Genomic DNA, 21,839 nt, shown 5'->3' with positions numbered 1-21,839 from the left:
GTGACGTATTTGTTTGTTGTTTTGCTGGCACGTTCTTTGATGTGGCGAAACATTCGAAACTGGCTGGTGTAGCGCGGTCTACTCTTCCGCCTCATTCTGCTGCAGATGCTAAGAGCTCTCAGTGGCTCGTCCCAGCGATCAGCCCAGTCCAAATACAGCTAGCAAATTGCGCAAACCAGAAGCTGACATTCAATGTTGCAGGGTACACTTCAACTATTCAACAGTTCTTTGTTTGGGATGTGCAGATGGAGAGAGCGCTGCCCCACCATTCAGCTTTGTACTGATACATCCACAAACACCCCCCCCCCACATGATACCCCCCCCCCGAATTTCCTGCAGCGCTGAATATGGAGAACGCTTTATGACCAGATGCATGACTCAAGTTGGAAGGGAGAGGGAAGCCCTACATAGGGTGTGAGAAAGTCTTGTTCCTCCACCTCCTTCTGCAAATGATGACTACTGTACTTTTCCGTGTATATGACTATACTTTTTTCTTGAAAAATCATGCAAAAAAACTGGTGTCGTCTTATACATGGGTAGTGAATAGGACGTTTGATTGGTTGCTGCTGCTGCGTCGGTTAGCAGCTATTGTGTGTGTGATTGGTTGCTGCGTCAATGGGTGGTGTTGATTGGCTGGCGCTGCGGGAGTTGGGCGGGCGATTGGCAGCTTCTGCTGGCGAGGGGACAGATGGGAGGCGGATTTTGTGACGCGTGCAGGGGAGCGATTTACAGCAATTCCCGCCCCCCTCCCAAAAGCTCAACAACCCTGTGTGATCCCCCCCCCCCATTTCCTGAAATTTGAGTCCCGCAAAACAGGAGGTGTCATAGATGGGAAAGTATGGTTTAAATTAAAGAAAGAAGAACAATCCCCGCAGTTTTAAGGATGGGGGTTCTGTATTTGCTACCCTTTCGTCTCAGTGGCCTATTCCTCTTTCTGACTCAGGTGGGAACAAGAAGATACATGGCTCCCGAGGTGTTAGAGGGAGCAATAAACTTCCAGAGAGACGCCTTCCTCAGAATAGACATGTATGCCATGGGGCTAGTCTTGTGGGAGTTGGTCTCCAGGTGCAAAGCAGCTGATGGTGAGTATCGCAATCTCTACTGTGTATACAGCTTTGGGGTTAGCCCCACTGTCTCTGGTTTCCAGGAAATTCTGGGAGCGCCTTTGCCCAACTGGAATGTTGCCAGCGGAGTGGGGACCCCCTTAGTCACCCCACCGCTTTTAAGGTTTCCCCCAAACAATTAAGTGGTATATAAACTTTTATGAAATAGTAAATCTCAGATTCTATCTGTCCGACATTAACCCAGAAGTAACTGCAAGGGTGGCTGAGTTTTCATCAATAGCATCTCTTAGAGTGGTGAGTGGGAAGAAATCCCAATGAAAATCCTCGTTGTTATATATTTTACGTGGCTGTTTAGTTGTATATATTTTAAAATTTTATATATGGATGGATGGGATGCGGGTGCCGCCGTGGGTTAAACCACAGAGCCTAGGACTTGCCGATCAGAAGGTCGGCAGTTTGAATCCCCACGACGGGGTGAGCTCCTGTTGCTCGGTCCCTGCTCCTGCCAACCTAGCAGTTCGAAAGCACGTCAAAGTGCAAGTAGATAAATAGGAACCGCTCCGTCGGGAAGGTAAACGGCGTTTCCGTGCGCTGCTCTCGTTCGCCAGAAGCAGCTTAGTCATGCTGGCCACATGACCCGGAAGCTGTACGCCGGCTCCCTCGGCCAATAAAGTGAGATGAGCGCCACAACCCCAGAGTCGGTCATGACTGGACCTAATGGTCAGGGGTCCCTTTACCTTTATACTTGTAATGCCTAATAAAGGTTTGGCGAAGTAAGAAATAGTAAATAATAATAATAATAATAATAATAATAATACCACCACCTAAGATCACGGAGAAAATTCCCATATGAATGCACAACAATATGGCAGATAACATTTTCTCCATATAGTTATGTACTGGGGTTACACAAGAACTTTTACAATATTGCACCCTTCTTGAGAGCCAGAAATGTAGAAGTAGTCAAAAGGGTTGCAAACTTTGTACTGCCTGCTGCAAAAGGTCAATTTAACGACCACTAGAAACTCGAAATAATAAGTAATTTTTCTTTGTGCTAGCTGTGCAGTCACACATGTGGGCTCTGTGCCTGCCTACGCAACATTTAGGAACTTTCTTGATTTAAGGACCGCCAGAGATTATAAGTAATTGTTGTTTTTAGAGAATGGCCTGTTTTCTCTTTATCTATTTAATTCTAGGCTTTCAGTTCAGATGGTATACTTCCTCCCTCTATTTTTATGTCCTATACTACTATATTTACTCAAGCCAGAATTACTCACATGCAAACCGAATAGATTAATTGGTCAGTCACCTAAAATTTGCGTGATTAATTAACAATATTTCTTTAATCAGCTGGAAAGCGCTAGTTCAGGCATACTGGGTCCTTTTGAGCCTTCTGAGTTCATTGACCTATTTTCTTCATATTTATTTTGAACGGTTGGTTTAACCTTCAATATGTTTTATTGTCTTTTGTGGTATTGTACCTTTGCCTTAATTACTGACTGTAAGACACTTGGAGTGCTAGATGACTGAAAAATAAGCTCTGGATCTAAATACATAAAGGGAACAGTTCTGTACCAAGGGAAGGAAGGTACCTCATTGGGCTAGTGCCTGCATTGAGATATGGTGCTTTGGGAATGAGCCTGTGTGGGTCCTGGGCTAGGACACTTCCCTCCTCTCTTTCAGTGGGTCGGTCACAAAGATGAGATTGGAAACTTTTGCTTTAGTTTTCTGCTAAATGCATTTACTTGTCCAAGCCCAGACAAATGGTAGATACTGAAACTATGGTTTGGGGAAACCAAGCCAGCTTAAATGGCTGTTTGGAGATCTGAGCCACCCATTCATGTACTGAAGTTTGGGTATAATTATCTGGGTAACAAATCTTGGATAACTAGAGTTCTGATAGTGGGACCTGCATGTATGTGTGAACTGTGATCTTTGCCACTTTCTGGTGTTGCTGTGGAGACTTAGGCAGTGTACATGTTCCAGCTTGCTCTTCATCCAGTTGACTTCCATGTTGTTAGCCACAATCCATATTCATCCTGTATCTATCCTGTTACTTCTTAGGAAATATTATGTCTCGATGTGGTTCCGCCCCCCCCCCCAAAAAAAACCCCTCAGCTTTGATCCAAACTGAGAAAAAGTGAACAAGTCAGCTCTAATTATCTCCCGCTTGGACTACTGCAATGCGCTCTACCTGGGGCTACCTTTGAAGGTGACCCGGAAATTACAACTAATCCAGAATGTGGCAGCCAGACTGGTGACTGAGAGCTGCCGCCGAGACCATATAACACCGGTCCTGAAAGACCTACACTGGCTCCCAGTACATTTCCAAGCACAATTCAAAGTGTTGGTGCTGACCTTTAAAGCCCTAAACGGCCTCAGTCCAGTATACCTGAAAGAGCGTCTCCACCTCCATCGTTCTGCCCGGACACTGAGGTCCAGTGCCGAGGGCCTTCTGGCGGTTCCCTCACTGCGAGAAGTGAGCTTACAGGGAACCAGGCAGAGGGCCTTCTCGGTAGTGGCACCCGCCCTGTGGAACGCCCTCCCACCAGATGTCAAAGAGAAAAATAACTACCAAACTTTTAGAAGACATCTGAAGGCAGCCCTGTTTAGGGAAGCTTTTAATATTTAATAGGTTACTGTATTTTAGTGTTTTATTGGAAGCCGCCCAGAGTGGCTGGGGAAACCCAGCCAGATGGGTGGGGTATAAATAATAAATTATTATTGTTATTGTTATTATCTGTTTTAAGCTTGTAATGTGTACACAGCCATAGGTCACCCTGAATTCGAGCTTTCTGTCTCCTCCAAGGAGCTCTGCCACATAATGATGTTCTCCTTCCTATTCCAACTCAGGTCCGGTAGATGAATATATGCTGCCTTTCGAAGAGGAAATCGGTCAGCATCCATCACTCGAGGACTTACAGGAAGTGGTGGTTCACAAGAAGATGCGCCCTGCATTCAAGGATCACTGGCTTAAACACCCTGTATGTCCTTTCTCATTAATACTGTTTAAATCCTTTCTCTAGCAACTAGGCTCCAAAAGTACCGCACTGTAGAGCAGGAAGCCCCATTCAAGTCAATCACAAGTTTTTGACTTGCAGCATTAAAAAAAGACAAAACCCCCTACAGTGGTACCTTGGGTTACAGACGCTTCAGGTTACAGACTCCGCTAACCCAGAAATAGTACCTTGGGTTAAGAACTTTGCTTCAGGGTGAGAACAGAAATCACACGGCGGCGGCGCAGCAGCGGGAGGCCCCATTAGCTAAAGTGGTGCTTCAGGTTAAGAACAGTTTCAGGTTAAGAACGGACCTCCAGAACGAATTAAGTTCTTAACCCGATGTACCACTGTAGATTAAAATTTGGTGGGGTTTATTATTACTACCAGTAGTGGTAGTATTAGTACTGCCAACCTAGCAGATCGAAAGCACGCCAGGGCAAGTAGATGAATAGGTACCACTCTGACGGGAAGGTAAACGGCGTTTCCGTGCACTCTGGTTTCCGTCACGATGTCCCGTTGCGCCAGAAGCAGTTTAGTCCTGCTGGCCACATGACCCGGAAAGCTGTCTGTGGACAAACGCCAGCTCCCTTGGCCTGAAAGCGAGATGAGCGCCGCAACCCCATAGTCTCCTTTGACCGGACTTAACCATCCAGGAGTCCTTTACCTTTAGTATTAAAAGTACTAAAGGTAATACCTTTAGTGTTAGTATCAGTATTACTATTAGCATTGCCTTAATTTGTAGTGGTTCTGAGTAGCCCTTAGGGGTGCAGTGAGAGGAGCAAGGAGAAGAGAAAGGGAGATTAGCAGGTCCTCCTGGTTTCTCTAGAAGAAGAAAACCTATTTCAAATTATAATGTGGCTTGAATTCGAGGAACCTTGAACTAGTTCCAAGCACTGTGCAGAGATTTGGATCTGTGTTTTCTTTTTACATCAGCTTTCTTCGTTCATTTATTTGTTCTAATCCGAGGGGACTTTCAAAAGCAGATTGTGATGTAATGTGATGTGGGTGGCAGGGCTGTACACAAACACCTCACTCCCTCTGTCTGTCTGTCTCTCTCTCCTCAGCTTTTATGTATTTTATTATCTGTTTAAAAGCATCTTTACAGCATCTAACATTAAAAAAATGTAATATAGAAACAAACACAGATAAGAGCAGGGGAAAGCACATATATGAAAGAAACACCATGAAAGTGAATGAAACAGAAATTCAGAGGATTCAGAGATTTAAAACCAGGTCCAGTCGTATGGGTCAGGGAGAGGCATTCTCAAGCCTCTGTCTACATAGAAAGTTCTTTGGGTCTTGGCCTAAGTGACGAGTTTTTCTGAGGGGTTGATTTTGTGTAGACCCAGGAAACCTGCTTTATATTGTTGCTGCTGCTGCTGTTGCTGTTGTTTTATAAGCCATTTCTGGGTTTTGGTCCAATTAATATACGGATGCAGTGCCTTAGAACACTTTCATTTAGACATAAGGAAAATAAAAGAGAGCTAAACTAATGAAATAAATTCCCCAGACTGGTAGATTGTTTGTGTTGGTTGAAAAAATAGTATCTTTAGAACACTACATAAAGGCCTAGATCTCACTTGAAGAAGTTAAGCCTGTGTCTGTTGTTTTTTCTCTGCTGCGTAGGACGCTCCTCTTGTCTGTTTTTAGACATCTCTTTAATCGTTCTGGCTTTTCTTGACCACTGAATCCGATCATTGAAGCCGGACTCCACAAATTTGACTCGTGATAGTTTTGTATTGTTCTTTTACATACTGCACACCACTGAAAGGTTTTCCTTCAATAGTTAAGTGGGTGATCAATGTTCCGAAATGAGTAAATTGCAATACAGTGGTACCTCGGGTTAAGTACTTAATTCGTTCCGGAGGTCCGTTCTTAACCTGAAACTGTTCTTAACCTGAAGCACCACTTTAGCTAATGGGGCCTCCTACTACTGCTGCGCCACCGGAGCACGATTTCTGTTCTCATTCTGAAGCAAAGTTCTTAACCTGAAGCACTATTTCTGGGTTAGCGGAGTCTGTAACCTGAAGCGTATGTAACCTGAAGTGTCTGTAACCTGAGGTACCACTGTATATAAATGTGATATGGTTCGCCTTTCATAAACACAAAGAAATCGGCGCCAGTTTTTATCCCAGCTTGAGGCAGCAGCCCCTAGTAGCGACTAGGCGAGGTCAGCAGTGATGGGAAGGGAAGTGGGATTCTAGGCTTAATGCTGTTCCTAACTCCACCCTCGGTGTCCTATGAGCCTAAACACCCCTGTCCTCTCACCCTCTGTCTTCAGGGTTTGGCACAGCTTTGTGTCACGATAGAAGAATGCTGGGACCACGACGCAGAGGCACGCCTCTCGGCAGGTTGCGTAGAGGAGCGGATTTCTCAGATACGCAAATCAGTAAACGGCCCTACCTCGGACTGCCTGGTTTCCATTGTGACCTCTGTCACCAACGTGGACTTGTTGCCCAAAGAGTCAAGTATCTAAAGCCTGGTTCACGGTTTTTTGTTTTTTCTTTCATTTTTTTGTGGTCTTTCCAGACTCACTGGATTTTTTTAAAAGAAAGAAGTTAAACCACAATCCAACATACACACACACACACATACATTTACACACACACACACACACACACACACACACACACACAAATGCAGCTGCTATTTTAATCTTGACTTTTTATTATTATTATTATTGTTATTATTATTGTCGTTGATGTTTTTATTATTATTATTTTGACTGGATCAATTTTACCAGCGCATTGCTCTACTGTATTAAAACGAGGGGGGGGGGAGAAGGAAAAACGAGGACATCTCAGCAAGCATTCGGGTGCCGACTAATGAATGCAGATAACGGTGCAGGTACCTCAAGACCTCAATGGACTCACTTTTATTTCCCTTTTTTAAATAATAATAATAATCCTGTTTTCTGGGTTTTCTCTTTTGTCCGGTCTGTTTTTTCTACGCAAGGCATCGGCGATACCAAGCAAACAAAAGCCTACCCATCGGCAAGGACATGCTGCGAGCTTAAAAAGACTGTTACATAAGATCACACCTCATCACAAGACTCTCACACCCCGCGACTTTTCTTTTTTCCGTTGTTCCTTTTCTATTTTTGACAGCGAGCTTAAAAAAAAAAAGAAAAAAAAGAAAACAAAAGCAGACGTGTCTTTTACGGGTGTAACGGGTGTCGCCGTAATGTGGGGGTGAGGGGGGAGGCGGGGAGTTGGGAGAGAAGCCAAGAAGAAGAACGCTCACTCTTTGATGGTATAGAATCGAAAGGGAAAAATTTAGTATTGGGACTTGGGAGAGAAGACGTTGAACTCTGGCAGCATTCGGGAGAAACACCTGCTTAGGCAGCTACTTCTCAGGTAAACAGTTCATGAGAGGAAGGGGCAAGTTTTGAGGCAAGAGTATTAAAACTGCTGCGGAGCACGGAGAAAGTTGGGTCACAGCGAATCGCCGGCGGAATGAGGTCCTTTCGTTACCTCAGGCTTCAGTGGTATTCACATAAAGGAAAAAGAAAACCCCTATATCTTTTAAAAAAAAGTTCAGAGAATGCGGTCTTGGGGCTGAATTGCTGCGTTTTGGGCAAATTTCCCACGCGGCGTCCGATTGGAGCAACGTTTGGAGTTTCTAAAAGTCCGTTTTCAAATAAAAATACGAGGGAAAACAAAACATGTAAGCTCAAAAAGAAGACGGTTAATGCCTGCAACAGGTTCTTAGCGTGTGATGCTGTGATCGGAAACCGATTTCCTTAGAAACCCCACTGAGCAATAGGCCTTACTTCCAAGTAAATGTGCTTGAGAAACTAGTGAAATTCTTAAAGGTTCTGGATTTCAGTCGTTATATCCCGATGCATCCACATTTCCCAGGAAATGTGCTTTATTCAGTGGGTTGGCCGATGTGGATGGGATATGTGGAGATAACCATGTTGTTTACTCTTATATTGCAGCCCATCTGTGTGACAGATTTAAACCCATTCCAGATCTTTTCAGCTTCTTTTGGTATCTCCAATGAAATTGGGTGTGTGGTTCGGGGGGCTTCTATTTTTTATTTTAAGCATTAATGCCTCCCAACGCTTACATTGCCCAGACTTCTTTAATGGAAGCCATGACACTTAAACCACTTTGAAATGGGGGTTCTCAGCTGCACTTTTGTAGCCTAGTGTTCATCTGTACTTTCTCGGCCCCGATCCTAAGCATATTGGTATACTTTGCTCGGAAGTAAGTTCCATTGTCCCATTGGGGCCTGTCACACCCAGGCCAAGGTTCGCCGTCTGTTGACAAACCTCCAAGTTGGTTCGTCTTGATTCTTCGTTCTCTGAACTCTGTCACCCAACTCTTTCATCTTAACAGTGGTGCGTATTTTCAATACGGTTGAGTCTATTTATGCCATAAACTCGCTCTAATCAGTGAATGTTCCTAATGCTGCTGATTCAACATTTAAATATTTTTTTAACTTGCAAACCATGCAATGATTTTTTAAAAGAAAAGAAAAAATTAGAACACACATACGCATTACGTGGCTTCCGAGGTTTAAAACTGAAAAAAAAAAAAGTTTTGAAAAAACTTCACGACCACAGATCACCTCAAACCAGAAATACCTCAGAATTTTCTACTTGTATGAGTTTTATTATATATTTTGTTAGTTGTGTTGTCTTGTAGTATGTATATTTTAATGTAAGTTGGCTTTTATGACAAGGGAGTTTTAAAAAAAGAAAAAAAAAGTTTAAAAAAAGTTCCAAAATATTTTAGGAAGTGCTACCATTTTTTTTTGTTTTTTTGTTTTGTTTTTATAAAGCACCATTGTAAATAAGTGTAAACGGTTTTAGAATAACTGCCTATAAAAAAGGTTTCTGGGCATTATTCACTGTTCTTTGCAAAGGCTGTTTCCATTCTCTTACTTTTTGGAGGGCAGTGGGGAGCACAAGCTGTTTTCGTGAAAGATCAGTGCATCTTTTCGTTTTGTTCTCATGAAATTTTAACTTTTTCCTCTGGCTGCAACATCAATCCGCAAAAGAAAGTTGTTTTGTTTACACTCACTACCTGCCACAGGACGATAATAGTATAAAAAATTACCTTTGAATATGTTCTTGGGGCCTCTTAATTCCCAGCCCATTTCTGCCAAGGCAGTTTCACTACCTGCAGTTAGACTGTTCCAAAAAATAAAATAAAATCGCAGGCTTACTGCTGGATGGATTTGATGAGGCAGATGTCCTGCAACTGATTGCTCTTCCCTGTCTCCCATAAAAACAGTACAGAGTTGTTTTTGATATTGCCTAGGAAAGAGCAAGTGTCTCTATGTTTCCAGGTGCAATTCAAAGTGGGGGGGGGGGTGTGTGTTTCCATTGCTTGGGGTTTGGCATTGCACCCCTTGCCTTGGGGGAACAACCGAGGTACGAAGAGTGAGAATCAGCAGCAGTCACTCCCTCTCCCTCTTCCCCCTGCATCTTTTGAACATCCAAACCAGTTTTAGACTCGACAGTGCTTAAACATGCATCTTTCACACCAATTCTAAATTTTACTTACTTGGAAGTAAACTCCACTGAAACCAGTGTGATTTACTTTTAAGGATCGAATGTATTCAGAGTTGAGGAGTGTGCACCTGTTTAATTTTTAGAGATGGCTGTACGTGACAAATGATAACACCTTCCTTGATGTTTAGGTTGCCCCCGCCCATAATTCTTAAAGGCTGTCATGTTTGAGCCTAAATCTGAATACTAATGGTTAAAACACGAGAATCGTTTTATTGGCTGAAATACTACAAGAAGTTAAGGCACGTGTAGCTTTTTAAGGCAAAGCCTTTCCCCATTTACTCTTTTTCCACTATGTTTTTATATTGAATTTAACTACACTTATTTGATTCACAAACCTGACTTGGGATTCGCTCTGTAATTTCGGAACGCAGAGTGTTAAGTTGGCTGTCCTTTGTGGAGCAAAATGAGAAGAGGCCTGCACATTTTGTGTGACCCACCAGGCATTGAGGCTTGTGTAGTGTTTTAACAACCCCTTCCTTTTGCTATCCCCAAGAAGGCAGGGTGGGAGCTAAGCACTCGGAAAGTCCCAACTTTGAACTGGTTGGGCTGAATTTGGTCGCGTGTAAAACAGGATCAAACTGGGACAACATAACAATTTGTGTAAAAGACCCAAAGTAACTTTATCTTTGTGATTGATGTTGTAAAGAGGAACTGCAGAAGCTTCGGAGAGGATGAAGTGAAATAACAACAATTAAGCTTAAATACACCTCGAACCTATATATCTTCTTAAATGTGAGATTTAATGATCCAGGTTGTTAATGGTGGTGGAGAAAGAGATGTGCTGTCTTTTAATTATTGTAACAACTCTGCTGCTTTGGATTTCCTTTTTTATTTTCTCGCAGCGTTATTTATGTGATGGCTAAAACAGGCTTGGTTTACAGCAGTTGCTTTTCTCTTCTTTAGAAGCAAACACATAACCTTCTGGTTTCTTTAAGAAGCTTTAAAGTATTTATTGAAAGTGCCATATGAGTTTTATAGCCTACTAGACCACAACTTCAACCTTCCCTTTATGAGAAGGGAGAAGGATGTCCACACCTCCCACTCTCAGTTGCATTAAACTTGTTTTACTGCAGGACGCACAAATATATTATTTTTTTTACCAAAATTAACTGTTTCATACCTGTTGATGGCATCTCTCTGCTTGAAGCTCCTTACAGATCATTTTGTCACTGGCTGGTTAAGCAAAACTTGGTGGTCAGCTATAAACATGCCTGTTGCTCGCAAACATCCTGTCTTGTGTCCTTCGTTCCTAGCACATCAGCTACCTCGCTGGCAATATGACATCGTTTGTGTCTGATAGATGTGTTTAATGAACTGATACTAAATATTTTAGCATCAATATGACGCAGCTTTCTCAGTTGGTTTGATCAAAGCTTTCTTTTGCTATGAAAGAGTTCACAGAATCCCCAGTAGTATCTTTTAAGTCTTCCTGTCCCTCAGCTGGTTCAGTACACCTGATTTAAAGCTGCTTCTTGGTATAGCAATAAAGTAGTTCACCACTGGTACATGAGAGTAAATTCTTCCCCAATACGATTTTAAGTCCAAACCTGCTGCCAACATTAAATCAACCCTTTTTGGACATCCTAAACTACTTGGTTCCTGAAATATTGACTATTCTTGCAGTGCAATTGTTACTAAGAAATAAGTTCATTTGAGTTCATTGGGGCTTACTCCCTGGTAAGTGGGAATAGGATTGCAGACTGGATCTTATTCAGCTTCCTAAATCTTCCCACTTCACACAGAGAGAAATCCTACAGGGGTTAAATTAATTATGGTGCAGCCTTCATTCTTCAGTAACCAATATCAAAATCTCCTGTGCAAGATTGTTTTCACCCCTAATCTAGATCTTTGCAGCATTAGCACTGTATTGTCAGCCCACAGTGCATTAAAGTAATCATAACTGTGCTTATATTTTAAAACATGGCTATTATGCTGGGCTTCTAAATGTCACTCCTTGATAAGTACTTGTTTATGCTTATTTAAGAATATTAAAACAGTGTTTTCTTTGTTCCCTTTTGAAATTTGTTAATATGAAAGTGATGTCTTTTTTCAAAAGTGGCAGCTATAAAGCAAAACAAGTACAGTACTTCTTTCTGGTTTAGAATAGCAGAACACTTGTTGATTTTTCTGCCTGTGGTAGCAATTGTAATATGCTACAGTAGGTGCTGTGGGCTTTTAATAAAGGTGAGAAATCCAAATTTTCTAAAGGGTGTTCATGCAATATAAAAGCACGATCATAATGCTGTTGCAGTATTGTCCTACTAATGTTTTTAGAGTTAAGAAACAAACGTACAGCACTATGAGTTTTGCTTCTTGATTATCTTAATATGCTATTTTTAAATGTTTATACTGTATAGAGGGGAAGTGACCTTTGAATACACACATACACACCTGAAGAATGAAAACTACACTGTGTCTGAAAAAAATATTTCGTACCACAAATTATTTTGTAAAACATAATGGATGACATTCAACATTAATCAGTGTAGACTCAATGAAATTAATGGACTTAAGTCTGTTTCAGTAGTGTGCTCTTGAGTATGACTAACAGCGAGTATTGCCAAATGTTTCTGCAAGGAAAATGGAAAACAGGAATCCTGTGCAGCCACAGCAAAAAAGAAGCCAGATTTAAAACTAGCTAGAGAAAAGGTGGCCTGAATTCATGAATTGCCAACTTACTTTGTAGACTTCACTATGTATTCCTCTTGTATATAATCCCTTTTGTGAAAACAAACAAAACCCCACACTTTTGACTGTTTTTTTTCATGGCCTCCTTAAGATTCTACCACCACTACAACAACAAAAATATTTCTGTAGCCTTCATACAAATTCCTTATGGAAAACACACATTTTGATGCATTTTGTGATAATTTGTGTGGCCTTATCTATTAAGCATTTATGAAAACCACAGTAAATCAGATTTCTGCTCCATAACATGCCAGCAGTTCTGTTTATAGTGACTATATGTACCGCATTGACAATATGATCTGTAAAGAGATGTTCTGTCAGCATTTCTTTGGCAATGGGCTCTTGGTAGTTCTTCCCATCTTGCTGAAATGCACTGATTAATATTTGCAAATCAAATTTCTCCGGGGTATAAAAGTTAGCCTTTTGCTTTCCGTACCTAAAGCAATGGGCAATGTAAAGGAGCTTTCTGTTTCATTTTTTGACAGTAGTAATGGGGCATTGCCAAGTTTCCCATAGTAAAGAGGTGGTTAACTAACAAGAGTTTCAAAAGAGCTAAAATGCCTTTTGCTTCCTCAGCATCCCAATGCAAAGTCAACACTTCACAAACTAGTAACCATGGGTATGAGATCAAGGGCACCCTACAGGCACATGTGCTCCCGCTACTTATTTCCTCCACAAATTCCATTGTTCCTTCCCTTTTCAGTATAGTATAGTGTTTTGTTAACGCTAACAATGGTTAGCTTGAAAACAGAATTTGCAACTGAGGTTTAAAGATTATTGGCAAACCCAGTTTAAAGCTAACCTTGGCCAGCCTTAATTGACATGCTACACACAGCGGTTAACCCTAAAAAGAGAAGGGAGGAATTGTTGAGGGGAGAGAGAGTGTGTGTGCACACCAGGTGCTTCTAAATTCTTCATCAAAAGATTGATTACTTAGACAACATGGCTGAGATAGAATATCCCTCAGTTTTTCACTCCAAGGATGCTGGTTTCATGACTCTGGATACCTGAAGTTGTTGAATCAAGCATCTTCTATTTAAGCTTGGAATTTCAGGGTGAAAGTGATATCCTTGCTCAAAATCTTCGGTTACTTTGAGGGCCCAGAGCAGCTTGGAAGCTAATCTAGTATCTGGCTAGCAAAGAGCCCACACACAGAAAGGTCATTCACATGATCCTTTTCCATCAGATTGTGTCGAGTATGGGTGGATCAGTGGCCTTTGCCTAGACAGAAGCTTGCAGTGGCAGCCCAGTTAATTGTGGAACAACTTGAACTGGGGCATATTGAACCTATCATGGTGTGAGACTGATTTTTCTTTGGATGCCGAGCTGTAACTCGACAAGATTGTTGGCTGACTTGGAAAGCAGCAGGGAGGGGGCGACACAAGGTTTTCCTGTCGCCTATTACCATGATGAAATATGAGTTTCATGTGCCATTTTTATGACTGACAGCTTACCCCTTGCAGTCAGTCTTCTTGGTGCTGAACTTCCTATTGCAGCTCAGCAAAGTGCTTAAACCACAGTGTCATGTTCTAAAATGCAAATTGTGAATGTGTTTTCAGAAGCCTCCTTCTACGTACTTCTGGGTGCTCAGGCTGCTGCCAGACTTTAACAATGAATAGGCCCTTCACTTGGTAGTCAAATTTAGGATCCATTGATCTGTCATTTACACACATAAAAAGTTTCCAATTCATTGTCTAAAAACTTGGTCAGTATGTTCTGTTTCTTACACTCCCCCTCCCCTTTTTAATTAAAAAAACTGATTTTGGACAGAGTTCTTCCTTTTATATTAGGACACAACTGTGGAAACATTATTTTTAGCTCTTCATTTCCGAAGTCTAAAGCTCTTTCTTTGTGCCTTCATTTATTTTCATGCAAAGCAACTGCTGTAAGTTCTTTTTTAATTCCTCCCCCCGCCATCAGGATGTTACAGGGAGGGGGGAAGAGAAACTGCTTTTCATTATCCAATTGTTGTTTCTGGATGCAATCTGTGATCCAGGTATTTCAAGAACCAGTTACCTCAAACTTCACATTATAACAGTGTTGCTTTCTGGAATCTTCTTTGTACTGCAAGATTGTAACATATGCAGACAAGGAACCATGCTACATACAAGTGTTATATAAGTTATATATTTTATATAATTTATATGCAGAAAGGAAAAAATGTATCCCTACGGATTGCAGCTTACATTTCATTTTTGAAGCTTGTGGTTCCTTTCCCCACTCCCAGTTAAACCAAAAGGGCTTTTTTTGTGTGTGTCAAGCTCTAATTGTGTTGGATGTATGTACAGCAAGAGGGCGTTATGAACAAGTGCTTCCTTTCCTTGATTTCTACTGTGTTCAGTGTTTTATTGGGAGATATTTCCTGGTTATCTGGTCAAAGTTACTTGGAACATCTGGCATGGCGGATAGGTGCCACCGGTTATCATGACCCTGCACATGAAGTTCCAAAGGGGTACAACTTGGACAGAGCATGGGGCGATCCATATGGAGCCCTTTAGTAAAGACTGATCTTCTCCAAATAACAGCACTACAATTTTCTCTGGAATGGAAATCTATAGCATTATTTTCACTGATCTTGGTTTTTTGGGAGCGGTGGGGGGGGGGAGGGGAAATGGTTTAGGGTTTTTAAAATAATAATAATCTGTTCAGTCTTACAATTTTTATTCCTGGTCATTGAGACACATGCTGTTTTACCAATATAAGAGAGACCTTCCTATCAAAAATGAAATTCGCGGCAGGTTGGAGATAATTTTTTTTTTGCCTCCGCCAACGCGAAATTATCAGTGTCAAACATTTGTGAAGCTTTTAGTGGTTACAGGGGGAGGGGAGACTCAACTACCTGTCCCCTCCAAAACTTCCTATGAAGTTAAAAGTTTTGTCATATAGTGATACTTGCTGATACTGCAAAAAGGTGGTTTTAAAACATGCTTCTCGGTCTCCAGTTCTATGCCCCTACATTTGCACAAAGCCAGGGCATTCCTCTTGCCAATCTACCACCATTTGAATATCAGAACTGAAGCCTACAGTCTTTCACCTGTGAATACTTGTCACATTTTGTCCTTAAGTTTGGTGAATTTCCTACTGTAAAGTTGACTTAAGTACAGTTTGTCAGTTCTTGTGGAAAGAGCTTTCTGCATTGTTTATACCATTAGATGCTTATAGTAAATGTCACAGGATAGAACAAAATTCGGAAGGGAGGGGGCACAAAAAAATGAAGTACACTCTTTGTCTTTTTTTAAAACCATTGTTCCTTTTACCAACTACTTCTAAATGGTATGCTTTATTCAAGGAAATAAAGTCCTAAAACTAGTCTAGCATAGTGAGATGTGTGTATCAGTTTTATGATGAATAGTTATGTCTTATTAAGCTGTGTTACTTAACTTGTACATAGAAGGCCTACAGAGGAGTTTGCAGTAACCTGTTCCCACAAGATTTCCAATTTGAATTCTTGGCAAACTTCAGAAATGAGAATTAAGTAACTAGTTTAGGAAATTGATAAATGCAGAAAGCTCTACCAGATGGTGAAATAATTGAAATGACTATTGGTCCTGGCTCAAATTCCAATGTACTGTTTGTATACCAAGATACGTGAAACGTAAATGTTGTAGGTTATTTCACTCTTGTAGCTTAAAATTAAAAAAAAGTAGACCAGAGATAGCTTGTACTACTGACTTAACAAAATTTATATTAAAGTATCCACACACAAAAAAGTATACAGAGAGTTGAGCTCATTGCTGTAACCCCTTTTGGATTGTGCTGATTTTTTATATATATTATATATATAAATAAATATAGATATACATATGTAAGATGGCCTAAAGAAGACATCCGCTGTATGCAGTTATGAAATGGAAATGTTTTGAAACATTGTATCATAATTCATAAATTTGCAATGGATCTTTGTTCCTTTTTACTGTGGTATTTTAGAAACGAGTCTCATGTTTGAAATTAGATCTGCCAAGTTTGGGTATTGCTGCTTCAGTTAAGTTCAGGGTGCCCGAATAAACCAGTATGAATGTAGTATTTTTGCCCTGTGTGAAGCAGCTCCGCTCCAACAAATAGGATGAAAAAAACCTAGAAAGAACTATTTCAAATTTATCTTTTTTTGTATATTAAAATAAAGAATAAATTACAAATGTTTTGTGCTGGTGATTTGTAGGGATAACTTCCCTATTTCCCCCCGATCAGGGCATGTGCCATGGCTATTTGCTGACCATGGCTCCTCAGAAGTAAGCCACATTGAATTCTATGGAGCTTATTCCCAAGTAACTAGGATTAGGGTTGCAGCCTGACAATAACCTGGGTGGTTATCGGGTTGGTGTTTTTTATTTTGATTAGGTATTTTGTGGTTTTATATTTTTATTTTATTCTGTGAACTGCCCTGAGACCTCCCGGTATAGGGCGTTATATAAATTCAATGAATAATAAATAATTCATTAGCTTGCAAGTCTCCTCCAGGACTCTGCTTTAAACTATTACAACTGCAGACTTTGTGACTTTCACACTATGCCAGCTTTCCCCTCATCCCCATTCAGTCTGATGAAGGAATTTAAAGAACTTTGCAGATTGACCTTCCTAAAGAGAAGTCACAGAGCATCTGCCTTGGAACCCCTTTGTGCTGCAGAGGGTTATTTTATTCAGTGCTTTTTTCATTAAAAATGTTTAGGGGTACTCTTATTTTCCAACTCATATTGAAATACTGCCCTTCAATGAGGCCAAACTAAGATTCAAAACATGTTTAGGGGTATGCGTACCCCTGCATTCCCCCAGGAAAAAAGCACTGGTTTTATTTATTCAAAGCATTTGAACCTGCTTCTTCTGCCAAAAAGGCTCTACAATTCTTAAATGTTATACAGAGTACACATACTGCTAACACAGAGCACTTGCCAGACTGGTTCGGCCTTATGGCTGCTGGCAGGGTCAGCTCAAGACACTTTGGCATCTGAGGCAAACCACAAAATGGCACTTCCTCTGTCAGGGAAGAAGAGATGAGTGAAGTTCTGCATCAGGAACAAGGGTGAGAGGACACCAGCAGTGCCTCCAATTCACCAACAAGCCACCGTAGAGGTGGCAGATCCAGAAAACAAAGTGCCTTTCAATTGCATGTACTATCCTAATCTCTCAGGCAATGTGTGATGTCTCCCAGGATCCCCTGGATCACTGTCTGCAAACTGCTATTCATACATTCTTAAACTTTACCATAAGCAACAACATCCAGAAGCGTGCTCCTTTAGTCTCTTCTCAGGTAGGCAAGATAGCTGTGTTCATTGTTTTTGCTGCAAAGTATACCAGCTCAAGCTCCTTGGAGAAAAAAGCTGGGATAAAGAAATGCTGGTCCTCACGCAATTCAGGAGCCAAAGAGAATTAATGCAACTGGAGAAAGAGCTTCTGGAATGGTAGCCACAAGCCAACACTGTAGGAGATTTCCACTCACTTGCTCATCAAATCTGGTGGAGGAGATTATGTTGAAGCTCACGAGAAGGTCCATGTTACTGGGAAGAAACTGAAGCGGCTTCTGGAGTCTCAAGTAATTTAAAGGTCTCGCATGGAAAGCTGGACACAAGTGCATTTCTGCAGGATGTGGATGAACTGGACTTGGCTGTCCTCAGCGACCAGAGAAACCTTGCACATCTAAAAACAAGGCTGGTGGAAGGAACACCTCGGAGACTTGAGAGTGGCACTAATATTAGAGGTCAGGGGTGGCGCCAGCCCAGCTGCTCCCAAGACCATGGCTTCCTGTCCCGTGTACTGTGAATGGTGTTCCCTCTTCAGTTGCTCTTCCTTCTCCACCTGATTTTGGCTATATATCTCCTTGATAATAGACCAAGAAGCCAATTGTTGTTGAGCTACACCCACCATTGTGAGGGCTGAGGGGGTGATGGTGATGCTTCCCCAGCTGCTACCATTATTGACTGTGATGTCACACACACACAAAAGGCAATTGAGTGGGTATAAATGTTGGCCAATGAAAAAGCCAAGGCAGCTGCCCTCCCCAGAGAGAAATAGGCAGCAGCGGTGGCACTCAGCTCTAGTGGTCTCCTGCCCCATGGCAGCAAGCTGGCAGGCGGAAGGAGGCAATCACCCAGCGCTGAAATGCTGTGGAGCAAGGAGAAGGCAAGTTCAAAGTTTACTTGCTAGTGGGATTTCTACTTGAAGGCAGCTGATATTCAGCTCTGAAGCAGGCAGTCGTCTAGCAATGGACCTGGTGAGGCTGCAGGTGGTGGATGGTTGCCGGAAGAGTTTGCATTCAGGCTAGTGGATGTTGCAAGGCTACGCTGGCTGAAATGGATGCAAACTGGTTTGGAAGCCTTGTTAGGTAACAGGCATCCAAACAGAGGAAGGAAGCTGCCTAACGGCAGCGGGTGAATGTCCCTAGGCGGAAGCTGGTGGAGTTTGCATTTGCATTTAAATGATGTCAGTGGATGCCCTAGGCAGGCAGAAACCAGTGGAGGTGTCTGGGTGGACGCTGTCAGATGGTGGCCATCCCACTCATTTGTTTGCCTTTGCCTTTCAGGGATGTCCAGAGTCGGCAAGCTTTTCCACAAGACCAGCCATGAAAGTCATGAAGAGAACCGCAGGATGTCCCTATTTGCATCGGAGAAATGAATGTGAAATACTGACAGTGAGCAATGGACAAGGCCGTGGCCATAACTGAGGGAAGGAGCTTTGAAGGGAGACTGCAGGCGGACACCTGCTGGATTGCAAGTGATGGAGTCTGTTCTTCTCCTCTGCATACCCCACTGTGGCTGTGAGTTTCAGGAGATCACATCATCAATCTGATGAAACGAGCTGTGGTTCATGGAAGCTTATATACCATAATGCAGGAGCAAGACAAGCAGTTTGACAAAAATGAGGGGAGGAAACATTAGGCCACATTTGCACCGTTCATTGGAAGTGCTGTGATGCTTTAAACAGGCATGGCTTCCCCCCATGGATTCTGGGAACTGTAGGTGGTTAAGGAGACTGAGAGTTGTTAGGAGACCCTCCTGTTCCCCTCCCAGAGCTACAATTCCCAGAATTCCCTGGAAAGAAGGATGGGTGGTTAAACCACTCAGGAAGTTGTAGCTCTGGGAGGGGAACAGAGGGGTCTCCTAACAAGTCTGGGTGCCCTTTTCAAACTATAGCTCCCAGAATTCTTTGGGGTAAGAAGCCATGAGTGTTTAAAGTGCTTCACAGCACTTTAAACAAATGGTGTGGATGTGGCCCTGGCCTCCCTCAACTCACTGCCTCTTAGGAATTGAAAGGATTTCCCCATTTGGTCCCTTTTAACAGCTTCAAATCTCTCAGGAACAGGAAGACTTTATATCTCATGCCATTTTAGGTGGTTTCTGCTTGATTGTTGAGATCATATGACAATTTCAATTGGAAAACTAATAAATTATTATTATTATTTATAAAGATTATTTTTATAAAAACCTTTGAATGCCTTTTAAATGTGTTTCAGGCACTCAGAATGATGTGTTCACTTGAAAGCAATGCCCTTAGATCACAGAATCATAGAACTGTAGAGTTAGAAAGGACCACGAGGGTCTTAGAGTCCAACCCCCTGCAGGAATCTTTTGCCCAACATGGGGCTCAAAGGAAGAGATGTTGGTCTTTGTTCTTGGCTTGGTGCAGAGGTAGCGATTGGGAGAGTGAGGAGGTACAAGCACAGCAGGTGAGAGATGCTCCTAGGTTGTCCTTGCTGCAATCCAAAGGGCTGGTACCTGCCTTCTTCGCATTCAGCTTCCTAAGGCCACCCACACGACAGCCACCTCCCAAAGAAGAGAATTACAGAGTCTTGTGTGCCTTCCATTTCGGGAGAAGCTTCTCGAATGAATATTTCCTTACTTGCTGGTAACGGCTGACCTCTCCCTTCTGTTTTAGCAGATTCTGGAAAAACAAAACACCATGGGTATAATTATCTGTGCTGGATTGTTGATATTCTGTATATCAGATATATTCTTCTGTAAGTTCATTGGAATGTTATATAAATTTATCCCAACAGCACAAATAAGGGATGTAGTTATTTAGCAAATGCAGGGGAAGGCTGTGAGGGGACTCCTCAGTAATCATTTCTTTATTAACAAGTGCCCCCCCCCAAAAAAAATGTGAGGCCTAGTAGGGTTGGGCAGATGTTTTCCCATCCCTGGCTATGTAAGGACTGTCAGTGATGTCACAAACAGACATGGCAGCTGAGGGGAAAATTCTATAATTTTTATTTTATTCTTTTAAAAGAAAAATGGGATTTTGATGGAATAAAGCCCCCCTCCCACCTCAAAACAGCCTCCCGCAAAGCAGCCCTATTTATCCCAGCATGTATCTGTATGGGAGTTGGAACTGCGTTTACATATGAAACAGTTTGAATTTTATTAGGCTCATTAGTCCCCCTTCACTGCAAAGTTCCAAGGTCGGCTACAAGCAATAAAATATGTACCTGTAAAGCAAATAAAACAGTTCTATCCATAAATATGTAGTTAAAAAAAACATTTCCCAACATAAAACAACGGAATGCGGAATTGTTGTACTTTATAATCGAATAACTGTAGATTTCGAAGGGACCACAAGGGCCGTCTACCCCTCTGCAATTCTGGAACAACTAAAGCATCCCTGATGGAAGACCATCCAACCTCTGCTTCAAAACCTCCAAGGAAGGAAGAAGTTCCCCATCTTCTGACGGAGACCGTGCAACTGTCAACTGGCTCTTACCATCAGAAAGTTCTTCCTGATGTTTAGGCCGGAATCTCCTTCCTTGTAACTTGAAGCCATGGGTTCAAGTCCTACCTTCCAGAGCAAGAGAAAACAAGCATGCTCCCTCTTCTATGCCCTTAAGATATTTGAAGATGGCTATCATATCTCTCTTCTTGGGAGAAAAGCAATGACAAACCTAGACAGCATCTTAAAAATCAGAGACATCACCTTGCCAACAAAGGTCCGTATAGTAAAAGCTATGCTTTTCCCAGTAGTGATGTATGGAAGTGAGAGCTGGACCATAAAGAAGGCTGATCGCCAAAGAACTGATGCTTTTGAATTATGGTGCTGGAGGAGACTCTTGAGAGTCCCATGGACTGCAAGAAGGTCAAACCTCTCCATTCTGAAGGAAATCAGCCCTGAGTGCTCACTGGAAGGACAGATCGTGAAGCTGAGGCTCCAATGCTTTGGCCACCTCATGAGAAGAGAAGACTCCCTGGAAAAGACCCTGATGTTGGGAAAGATGGAGGGCACAAGGAGAAGGGAACGACAGAGAGCGAGATGGTTGGCTAGTGTTCTCGAAGCTACCAGCATGAGTCTGACCAAACTGCGGGAGGCAGTGGAAGACAGGAGTGCCTGGCGTGCTCTGGTCCATGGGGTCACAAAGAGTCGGACACGACTAAACAACAACAATCCTATCTCTCCTCATCCTCTTCTTTTCCAGGCTCAACCTACCCAGCTCCTTCAACCGTTCCTCATCAGGCTTGGTTTCCAGACCCTTGACCATCTTGGTCGCCCTCCTCTGCACACCTTCCAGCCTGTCAACGCCCTTCTTAAAATGTGGCACCCAAAACGAGGACACAATATTACTCCAGGTGTTTCCTTGGGGGGGAC

At 42.2% G+C, this 21,839-nt stretch overlaps 1 protein-coding gene and 1 long non-coding RNA gene across 3 annotated transcripts in view; one reads left to right on the top strand and one right to left on the bottom strand.

The window, feature by feature from the left end:
• The window catches only part of ACVR2B (activin A receptor type 2B), a 125,706-nt gene extending 118,499 nt beyond the window's left edge, over window positions 1–7,207 (top strand). For both annotated transcript variants that reach the window (XM_083467053.1, XM_083467052.1), the window contains exons 9-11: window positions 944–1,082; window positions 3,918–4,048; window positions 6,345–7,207. In XM_083467053.1, coding sequence (XP_083323179.1) covers window positions 944–1,082; window positions 3,918–4,048; window positions 6,345–6,539 — 465 coding nt within the window. In that variant the 3' untranslated portion in view covers window positions 6,540–7,207. The remainder of the gene's footprint in view (window positions 1–943; window positions 1,083–3,917; window positions 4,049–6,344) is intronic.
• A 7,664-nt stretch (window positions 7,208–14,871) lies between these two features.
• Window positions 14,872–21,813, bottom strand: LOC310689562. Its single transcript, XR_014517495.1, has 2 exons — window positions 21,681–21,813; window positions 14,872–20,147 (listed from the first exon to the last, which is right to left on the bottom strand). It is a non-coding gene; the product is annotated as an uncharacterized lncRNA (long non-coding RNA).
• Window positions 21,814–21,839: the final 26 nt, after the last annotated feature.

Source organism: Podarcis liolepis, assembly GCF_965112155.1.
Source record: "Podarcis liolepis genome assembly, chromosome: 12".
NCBI classification, from domain to species: domain Eukaryota; kingdom Metazoa; phylum Chordata; class Lepidosauria; order Squamata; family Lacertidae; genus Podarcis; species Podarcis liolepis.
The sequence above is the reverse complement of the archived record's forward strand: the minus strand, read 5'-3'. Positions and strand labels throughout refer to the sequence as shown.